The following is a 10,772-nucleotide window of genomic DNA, read 5'->3' as shown; positions in this document are numbered from 1 at the left end:
TAATTTAATAGGTTTACTATTAATAAATTCAAATGTGAAATATAACCCCGAAATTTCACATTGCTGCATACTTGCACATCACAACCACAATTGACATGTTTATACTGCAACAATATAAGAATATATTAAAATAAAAATATCACACTTAACATTTTGGCATATTGTTACTTGCAACATGAAAATATTTTCAAATACATTTACATAATGTATACTTTAGGGAAAATAATGAATGCTGTAAATATTTTTTAATGTGAATTTCTTAAATTCAATATATTGACAATATATTAAATTCAATATATTGACAATATATAATATCGGGAATATAGTTGATGCAATGTTAACTTAAATGTAAATATTTTAAAATGTATGTACATAATATATAATATAGAATCTTTTTGAAGCAACATATATAAATACTTAAAAATAAAATACATTTTGAAATTATTAGTTGTGGCATGCAAATATTTCTAATATGAATATATCAAACTCAAATATATACAAATAATTCATTTGATGTGATGTAAATTTTGTTTACTTATATGCTGTATATCAAACATTTAAATATTACAAATTGGAAAATGTATTTGATGTAACAAATGTTTTGAAATAATAAAATTGTATAGAATGTACATATCAAATGTTCATATTTTAGAAGTTTTTGGGATAAGTTAATTTTTATACATATTTGGTTTTAGGCTTGTTAATTCTTTTATGCAAACAAAAAAGAAATCACATTTAAGGCAAAGTAAATGGAAATACTTTATTTCACTAATACACAATAACAAGCTGGGAAAGAAAAAAAACCCTGAACAAACATGACCAAAAAAAAAAAACCTAAAGAAAAGTGCAATAGAAAGCTACAAAGCACCACGTAATACAGACAATTGATAAGTGGCAAAAAGAATGCTAACAGGCCTTTAAGGAATCATCATCATTGTTTTATCAGTTAAGAAATTTGCAAAAAGAAATGTTTGGACATCAAGCACAAGCATGCCAGTTAATATTCATATTTTACAAGGTTCATGTGGATGTAAGCTTAAACAAAGAGTGAAGGCCATCATAATCATCATCATGTTAGTTATCATACAGGTTTAGTAGAAAGATGACTGTTACTTTTTTTTTTTTTTTTTTAAATGAACAGACCAAACCTGCTGGCATTTACAATGAAACGATAACAATAAATTTCACGCCTCCAGCCGCCGTAAACAAGCCTGACGAGATCAGTGAGGAGACATTCAAGTGTGGTGGCGGTGGTAGCGGGTTTTTATTCTTTACCTTTAATGTATTTTACATGGAGAATGCTGTACAGGTGCCACTAAAGGCACATGGGGTCCACTGAGCAACAGATGTGTCCGTTCTGTCAACACACAGACAAAGCGTTGGCCGGTGAACAACATGGTTCAAAAGCTAACCCACAACTTGATTTTTTTTTTTTATTGTTAAGTGTGTGTGTGTGTGTGTGCATGTTTTTTTTTTAAGGTTTCAATTTCAAAGTTTTGTTTTGAAAACAATATTTTTGTTTAAAATGTCAGAGTTCTTTATTTAAAATTTCAGACTTTCGGTTACAATCAAAATGGTGTGATATATATCTATATTTATTTTAATCAAAATTGTCAAGTCTTTTTTTTTTTTAACCCAAAATTATGCCTTTTATGTTCTAAATGTCTGAGGTTTGTGTTCAAATCCCTGATTTTTTTTCTATATATTGGGTAAAATGTCATTTTTGTAATTTGATTATCTTTACTAAAAAAGTTTTTTTTAAATTACCGTATTTTCACGACCACAAGGCGCACCGTATTAAAAGGCGCAGTCTCAGTTACGGGGTCTATTTCTGTATTTAACACATACATATTATTGGGCGCAGGCATGGTAAAACACGCTAGCTTAAAACATACGGTAGCATGCATGCACGCTAAAACAATGTTTTAAAAAATGCAGCTGGAGCAAAACTGAGTTCGGTTGTACTTCATTGAAGTATTTAACAATGCACTCATGTTATTTTTTTGATCAATCCTCATCCACAAATCCATCGAAGTCCTCATGTTCTGTATCCGAAATGAACAGCTGGGCAAGTTCTCCATCAAACACGCCAGGTTCCCTCTCGTCATTGTCGGAGTCAGACTCGTTGCCGTGCGGCTCCTCAAAACTGATGCCGGCTTTTACAAAAGCTCGAACAACAGTGCAAGCAGACACGTTAGCCCAAGCATCCACAATCCATTCACAAATTGAGGCGCTGCCTCCTAGTCTTAGTAAAGCTGTGTTCGCCATCTGTCATCCATGGCTCCCACGCCGCTCGCAACTTCACTTTGAACGCCCTGTTCACACCGATGTCCACTCGTAAAGTAGCATTCAAGCCAGCCGCCCCTAATTTTGTTCATACTAGGCATTACGGTAATAGGTCGCCAACTTTTAACAATCTTCAAAATAGAAGCTTGGCAATAATACGGACGTCAGTGCTCTCCTGTTAAGGAATGCAACCAGCAAGGTTAATTTGAATCTTGAGATGGATTAAAAAAATTTACATGATTTGATATCTTATGAAAAATAAATGGTAAATTGACTGCACTTATTTGCTCCCAGTGGGCCTGGCAGTGCCTTGCATGGCAGCAGTCGCCCATTGGTTTATGAATGTGTGTGTGAATGTGAGGCTTTGTAAAGTGCTTTGGGCACTGTGATGGTGTAGATAAAGCGCTATCCAGTTACCATTGATTTTTCATAAGATATCAAATAAACTACATTTTTTTAATCCATCTCAAGATTCAAATTAACCTTACTGGTTGCATTCCTAAACCGAAGAGCATTGACGTCCGTATTATTGGGAGGCTTTTATTTTGAAGGTGGCTTTCGCCGGGAGTTGGCGACTTATTACCGTAATGCCTAGTATGAACAAAATTAGGGGCAGCTGGCTTGACTGCTACTTTACGAGTGGAGGCTCGCTTGACCGCAGCTTCGTCTTCTTGACTTGGCGAAGCTCGTTTTCCTGCTTCCTCCACTTGCGGACCATGGATTCGTTGATCTTGAATTCTCTCGCGACTGCTCGATTCCCATGTTCCTCCGCGTAACTAATAGCTTGCAGTTTAAACTGTGCTTCGTAAGCGTGTTTCTTCGTAGGCGCCATTTTTGGGGGTCCTTAGCCAAACTTATGTCCGCATGCTGTCCTCAGTCAAGTCCGCCTTCCTCTATATAAGCAGCGTGTCGGCAGGAAATGCTCCCAGTCAGTCAAGCGGAGCGCTCATTAAAGTCACACAACAACATTTACAGATTTTGGAACTCGGTGCACACATAAGGCGCGCCACATTATAAGGTGCCCCGTCCATTTTGGAGAAAATGTAAGACTTTTAAGTACGCCTTACGGTCGTAAAAATACGGTAGATTTTCCAGGTTTTTTTTTTAAACTGACTTTTCAAAATGTCAGGTTTTTGTTTAAATTTTCTTTTTTTTTTAAATTAAAAATGACAACGTTTCAAACTCTAGTCCACAATGCCAATGTCAATTTTGTCAACAAAAATGGTTTTGTGTCAATAATGTCTGCTTTTTTGGGGGCGGGGTTAAATTGTGAGGGTTTTCTTTTTGCCATTTTTTTTCCACTTAATTGTTTCTTGTACACTTAATAAAGGTTTTATGGTGGCCTTGTATGTACTTGTGTAGAAGTTTCATTAAAAAAGTGGGTCTCATGTAAGCACAATTGAGTCTGTCAGTGTTGTTTTTTTGAAATTGTATTTTTTATCAGCTTACCTTGCACTGGCACAGGGTGCACTCGGTGCCGTGTTTGACCCAGGAGGAGCCGCTGAAGCGCGGCACACTGTGCTCGTCCGCACATGTTTTAGTGATGTCGTTGCGGATGGTGTCCGCCTGGCAGGGGTCGCTCACGCAGCGCGGGCAGCACTCGCCCTCGGCCACCACCGTGAACTCGCAGTCGACGGGCGGGCACGGCAGAGGCCAGCAGTCCACCTGGCCCTGCTGCGCACAACAACAACAACACGCTTGGGAAAACAGTTAAACAACAACACAGATGCTTGCCACTCACAACTCTGACTTCCACCAAGGAGGTTATGTTTATTGACTAGCAGAATTACACAATAATGTTGGTTGCAGTCATGTTTATTTCTGTTGCGCAAGGTGCTGCTTATCAGGAATAACTGGTGAGAGGAGCAATCACATTTACACGTTCATTGCCATGGACGTTTATATTCGTCAAGTGGAACCCACCTGTTTACTGCCACAAAGAAATATATTCGGCAAGTACATTTTTCAACGTATAGGCGTGGAAGAGGGTCTCGTCCAGCTGGTCTGTGAAATTCAGGATTTCAAACCACTGTAATGACTAACAAATGCCAGTAGATGGCAGCGTTACATCGCTTTGATTTGAGATTAGCACAGCACAGCTTTTGAGGAGAAGATAAAAATTATGCAGTGAATCTTGGCTCATCACGATTATAAGGGAGAGAAATGCCAACGTGTTGGAAGTCGGACAAGTTTAGCTACCTCACACTTGCACAAAGTACATATATGTATGGTATCAATGGTGTGCAGCGATACGTAGTAGAAAGTGTGAGTTGCGATCGTGAGAAAAGATGATGCAGTTCACGGAGTGAATGAAGAACGGCATGTAAAAAAAGGCACTTATGTTCAACTTGAGCCATGCGGTGAGTTAGTGACGCTCAAGGCGCATTTCTTCGTTGTATATCTCTGAATACATTTTTTGCCAAACACTATTTCCCAGTTTTGTTTTATAGCAATTTAATTACAAAACAAAAAGGGAAAAGCTAGGAACACATTTTCTTCTGTTGACAGAAGATAGTCCATGTTTTATTTTTTGGTGCTTATATTGAAAGTTTTTTGGGGTGAAAACAACCCATGTTTCACTGTTAATTACTAAAAAAAAAAAAAAAGCTCGAAACTATTTTTTTTCTGTGACAGAGGAGCATCTACTCTGTCTTTTCGGTGCGTCTACTGTGACAGAACACAAGATTCTGCGGGTCTTGATCGTCAATGATCAGTCAAAATGTTCTAAACAGGCTGGCAATATGAGAAACTCTGCTTTGAACAGGACCGGCAGTGAACGAGTTCGACATGTTGTGCACCCACTGCACATGCGAGCATACCGTGCACCTTTTTGACTGTGGATGATTTGTAGTCATTCTGTGACTGTGCAAATTGCCTCGTTTTGTGCATGTTTTCAGGACAGGTAGGCCGCAATTGAGACTGCAGGTCGCATAACGCGGCCACAGTCCGTGAGACCAGTTTACTCCCTTTTCGAGCTTGCACAGCTGCATGTGCCAGATTACACACAGCAGGATGCTTTTTGATCAGCTGTCAGTTTCTTCAAATTGCAAACTTTCTGATAGAGGCGATCTTCTTAAAAGCTTCACATGATGACACGTCCCGGTCTCCTTGCAAAGACCGCTTCTGTGGAGGCAGGTGAGTCCCCCCGCTGAGGCTGCGTGGAGGCTTTCCAGGGTCCAGTTCATGCCTCCGCCTCGCCGCTGGAGCTCGCGAGCGTTCTTTCTTGTCTGTGTGGTTTCTGCTATCACTTAATGCTCATGTCAACAAGCACAGTGAGATCTTTTCCCAATGTTTGTAAAAAATGGTCGCCAGGGTGAAAAGTGATTGAGTACAGTAAATTTCCATGGGAAGTTAAGATGGGGAATTTTTGAAATACTATAATCTGGTGCCTTGAGATACAAGTGACCCAATTTACGAGTTTTTCGAGATACGAGGCCGTTGCTGTGTTGATTTTTTTTTGCTTTGACTTGCAAGCAAAAATGTGAGAAACGAGCACTGTATAGTGGCAGTGAACTCAACTCACTTCACAGCAGCAGTTTTGGAAATGGTGAACAATTCTTCAAAAAAGAGGCTCCAAGCTGTTTACCGCCACGCACAGTTGAAGTTTAAAGTCAAACTAAACATCAAACAAAGAGAATTACACATTGTATATTTAAAACAATCGCATAACTTTGCCCTAGGAAAGTCCCTTACCTTAATGCTAACAAACAATACAAAACACAACAGATGGGCTAGTGAAATTAGCATAAAGATTCTCTCTCTTCTTCTTTAGTGTCTCTGTGAAATAACCCTTTAAGCAAACAGTGCAACAATACAATGTCGACAGTCAATATAACAAAGCTCAAAGGCATACAGTATATTCCTTAATTTGAATTTCTTTACATTTTACTTAATTATGTCATTACTGCATGTTTTTATAAAGTACAAAATTATAGAGTGCTATTATAATTGGTTAATGGAAATGTATCATAGTCAAGCATAAATAGAACTAGCTGTCCTTGCCCACATGCGAGAGGGCATTACAGTAACTTTATTGCGACTTTTTTTTTTCCCCAATTAACTTGAGCGGCTGCACATCCAAAGCTCACTCGTACCTTCAATTTTGGAAAAAAAAAAAACAACAACAAAAATCGCTCAAGTGATGACTTGTATCTCTAAAAATTTTAGTTGCCGCATTTGTAAATCAAGGAAATCTGGTTGTTTTAGGCAGGATTATGCCAAAATATAAACGATATTAAAATTCCCTTTTAAGTAGAGGTGCAACAATGAATCGATTAATCGTCGACTAATCAATGATGAAATTAATGGACAAGGATTTTGATAATCAATTAATCTTTTAAGACCTTTTTTTTTTTTTTTTTTACTTAAAACTGACCAAATCCTCTGAACTTCAGCCTCTCAACAGTAGATATTCTCCGATTCGTGTAGTCCTCCCTGAAAGCAGACTGATTGTCTTCGTGTTGAATCAAAATACGACATTTGCAAACATGACAATGATCAGGAAAACAATGATCAACATTTTTGCCTATTTTCTGTCATGATACGGACCAATTGTTTTTTTTTATTCATCGATTAATCTAAAAAATTATTGACGGATTAATTGCTTAATAAAATAGTCATTAGTTGCAGCCCCACTATTGAGAGCCAACCTTATTGTGTTAATTCCTGGTTTATACGTGTAAATTTCCATGAATTCCCGTTAATTCCCTTGGAAAGTTTCCAACTTCTTTCTCATTTTTCTCCTGACTCAAACTACCGCTAACCTAAACCGAAACAAGGACGAAAACTTGTGTTTTGGATCGCGCCTCCAGATATTCTCCAAAGTTTAGGTTTTTTAATTTCCTTTAAAAAAAAATAATAATAATAATTTTAAGACTTAATCCAGCGGAACCTCGATTGGATGTTGTTTAACTCTATTTAGACTGTGCAGGCATCCCAAATGAAGTGTCCAGTCAGAGTTGGCGTGTGACCAAGCGCTTCCGCAGCAGAGCGTTGGTGCGTCACTCAGCAGACGGCGTGAGACACCAAAGGTGGGAGAGACACAGCCGCCCGCAAAGCGTGACTCTGGCGTTCGCACGCACTTATCGGGAATCCCTCATGGAGCTGCCTACGTGCTCTGTCGACAATATCGGCATTGGCAAAAGGTCAAAACAGCGAACGCTTGACCTGTGAAAAGAGTTACGGGGCGTTCTGAGTTGGTTTTGCAAAGGATGTTTGAAACCTACACAGGCTTGACTAACGCAAATGTTCCAGCCTCCTACACTCACATCTTCCTGCCCTGTTGAACTCGAAAGAATCGCCCAGTATAATGTTGATTCCATCGGAACACACGACAGTGCAAAAGGGTCATTTAGAATCCTCCGACAGAATAAAAGCCTGATTTTTTTCAAAACATTTTTTTCCTCCTCCTTCAAGCTTTGCCGGTCACTTCGCCAAAACTGGAAACCCTCGCCTTCACCGGCGTTTCTATGGCGACCACAGTGTCGTCAAGTGTTGCAATGTGAAGTCATTTTATGTTGGTAACAGCTACAAAATCATCCTGCTTCTACTAGGGCCCGAGAGCTTATATTAACGACAAAACAAGGCACTGCAATGACAACAGAATGGGAATCCCCACATAGGGTCACATACAATCAGTGTTGGGGAGTAACTAATTACATATAACAATCCATCCATTTTTCCATCATTATAATAAAAAATGATTATGATTTGATCATAATAATAACACTAATAACGACTATTATTGATGAATAATAATAATTATTAATAATAATACAATAATTGTCAATATAATCATAATTATTATTATAACAATTATTATTATTGATTAATAATAACAAGTATTATTAATAATAATAACAATTATTATTATTATTATTGTTATTATTGTTGCTCCAATTTCCACACTTGCTTGTTTCTGGCTGCATTTCATTTACAGTATTGCATTAGCTGCTTGGCTGGGAGTAAAATTAAAAAAGTAGTAGAATAGTAAGTTATTTGTGCTTCTTAACATGACACTTTGCTTGGATTAGGGCCATGAGGGACAGTGACCAGGCAGATGACACTGTATGGTGAAAAAAGCATGCTGTGACTGTGTAGTACATGTTACTGACTTGGTACAGTACCACCATTTCCAAGACAGGCATGGAACCGCATGTTAGCCCTGACTGTAGTGTAAGCTTGGCGTCACTCACCAGGCACTGGCACTGCTGGCAGTTCTCCACCCAGGTGTCGCCACTGCCGTAGGTCAGCGCCCCGTTCTGGTGCAGACACTGGCTGCTCAGCCGCGGGTCGCACTCAGGGCAGCAGAAAAGGTCGGCGTTGGGGTTGTCGCAGTCGCACACCATCCTGCGACACATCACCTGGCCGGCCTGGGTGAATATAAAATGGAATTTTACTGGAGTACCGTTACTTTAGAACAGGGATGTCAAACTCATTTTTGTCACAGGCCACCTTGTGGTTCGTGTCTCCCTCAGAGGGCCGTTTTGACTGTGAAACTATATACTGTAAATGTTTCATCGCCTCATCATGTTATTACATATACGCAACAAATTGATGAATAACTAGTTTTGAAAACAAAGGTCAAGAAAATAGTTTGTTCAACTATTGTTCAAGTCACTGTAAACAGGGATTTGGTAACAAACAAATTCTTGCAATATCGCAACATTAATGTTTCTTAAATATGACAATTTGAAAGTTTGGGACAGATTTTAGCAAGAATCATGGAAGTTGACGCAAATGATTTGCTTTCGCGGGCCACATAAAATGACATGACGAGCCGGCTTTCGCCCGTGCGGCTCGAGTTTGACACCTGTGCTGTAAATGTTTATAATATGACATAAATTAGGGGATATTCCTCCACAGGCCATGGTCCTAAATTCATTTTCGTCATTCACACTCCTGAAACAGCACAATAGGCTCAGGCTGAAATGTGGACACTTTCCAACAGACACAAATGACAGAACATTACATTACAAAAAAAGAATAGCTTCTTTTTCACAGTATGTAAAGTAAGCATAGACTGAATGTGAGGCCAAGGGTCTTGCGCCGCTTCTGGCTGCAGTGAGAACCCCTGCTGTAATGTATGTGTCAATGGAATAGCGTAGTAACGGACGCCATCGGAATTAGGCCACCTGGGGCTGGCGAGCAGGTCGAAACAATCAACCATTTGCATTCGGCGCGTCCTCCATCTGGCCCGTGTCCTCTCGTTTTTGACTCCTCTGTGAAGTTCAACCTTCTCGCCGCGTTTCATCCTCCGGATACCCAGCTGCGCCCGTCCGCCGCCTCGCAAACAATAACTTGTTTACGCCGAGCGCTCGGTGCGACTAATTTTGACAGGCAGCCTTTCCATCTCTTTGATCAATTAATACGACTCTCATTCCATTAGGGAGCCACTCCTGGCCCGCTCCTTTTGTCATCAAATGAATAATTTGCTGCTCGATCATTCGCTACCGACACTAATCCGCCGTAATCGCCTTCCACTGGCGGCAGACGTGGTTTTACCGTGACTCAGATGACAACATCAGAAAGTACACGTTTTCTCTGCTTCCTCCCGCATTCCAAAAACATGCACGTTAGGTTCATTGAAGACCATTGAAGACTTGGAATTGTCCTTAGGTATGCATGTGAGTGGGAATGGTTGCTTGTCTATATGCGCCCTGCCACAAACAAAGAAGCAATAAGTGAGCTGATGTGTGACATTTCATGAAGAAAGACCACTAGTCCCAATTCAAAACACGTGCATTGTAAAGATGTGCTTCCGCACAAAGAGATGATGAGCTGCAACCTTGCATGTTTAAGCGGGACACAATTTGCAAACGTTGTTCTTTTTTGCACCGCATATTGTTTTAAATGTCACTGATTGTTTCAGCGTGAAGGACAAAAAAAAGGACAAAACCAGTTGCTATTTGCTGCTGATTGGCCCGGCGGGGACGCACATCATTCATGGTTCTTTGTTCAGAGCAAGAGGAATGTCTCTCATTCAACAGCTTGGCACACACAATAAGAGACTTAATGTCATTACTCAAAAACCTCCAGCATTGGACATCATCCTGAATCATCAGCGCCATGAATTTTCCCTCTCGGTCCCCCTGCTTGTCTCAATCACAAGTGGCAAAAGTGCTCACACGCTATACTTAAGTTGAAATACAGATATTTAAGTATAAAAAAAAATAAAATAAAATAAAAATCTGTTTCAACTCCTGCCCTGCTGCGCATTTTCTTACCTGGCAGGAGCACACGGAGCAGCGGTCGCTGTCCAGCACCCAGATCTGCCCGCTGTGCTTGACCTTGTCGTCGTGGATGCAGTCGCCGGTGCAGTTGTGGCTGTGGGGGCAGCGGCAGTCGTAGCCTCCGTCCAGGTTGAAGCAAACGGTGTCATTGGCGCACGTGTTCCTGCCCGTCTTGCACTCGTTGACATCTGCGCGAAACAAGAAAGAAGATGATGTCATCTTTTTGATACTTCTTTGGACACACATCCTTACTTA

At 39.9% G+C, this 10,772-nt stretch overlaps 1 protein-coding gene across 3 annotated transcripts in view; it reads right to left on the bottom strand.

The window, feature by feature from the left end:
* Nucleotides 1-741: 741 nt before the first annotated feature.
* nell2a (neural EGFL like 2a) overlaps nt 742-10,772 on the bottom strand; it is a 110,642-nt gene continuing 100,611 nt past the window's right edge. For 2 of the 3 annotated variants that reach the window (XM_061773715.1, XM_061773716.1), the window contains exons 17-20: nt 10,512-10,705; nt 8,481-8,657; nt 3,736-3,960; nt 742-1,357 (exon numbers count right to left, since the gene is read on the bottom strand). In XM_061773715.1, coding sequence (XP_061629699.1) covers nt 1,316-1,357; nt 3,736-3,960; nt 8,481-8,657; nt 10,512-10,705 — 638 coding nt within the window. In that variant the 3' untranslated portion in view covers nt 742-1,315. The remainder of the gene's footprint in view (nt 1,358-3,735; nt 3,961-8,480; nt 8,658-10,511; nt 10,706-10,772) is intronic. The other variant, XM_061773717.1, reaches the window with a different exon arrangement.

Source organism: Phyllopteryx taeniolatus, chromosome 5 (assembly GCF_024500385.1).
Source record: "Phyllopteryx taeniolatus isolate TA_2022b chromosome 5, UOR_Ptae_1.2, whole genome shotgun sequence".
Taxonomy (NCBI): domain Eukaryota; kingdom Metazoa; phylum Chordata; class Actinopteri; order Syngnathiformes; family Syngnathidae; genus Phyllopteryx; species Phyllopteryx taeniolatus.
Note: the sequence above shows the minus strand (reverse complement) of the source record. Positions and strands in the feature narration are given on the sequence as shown.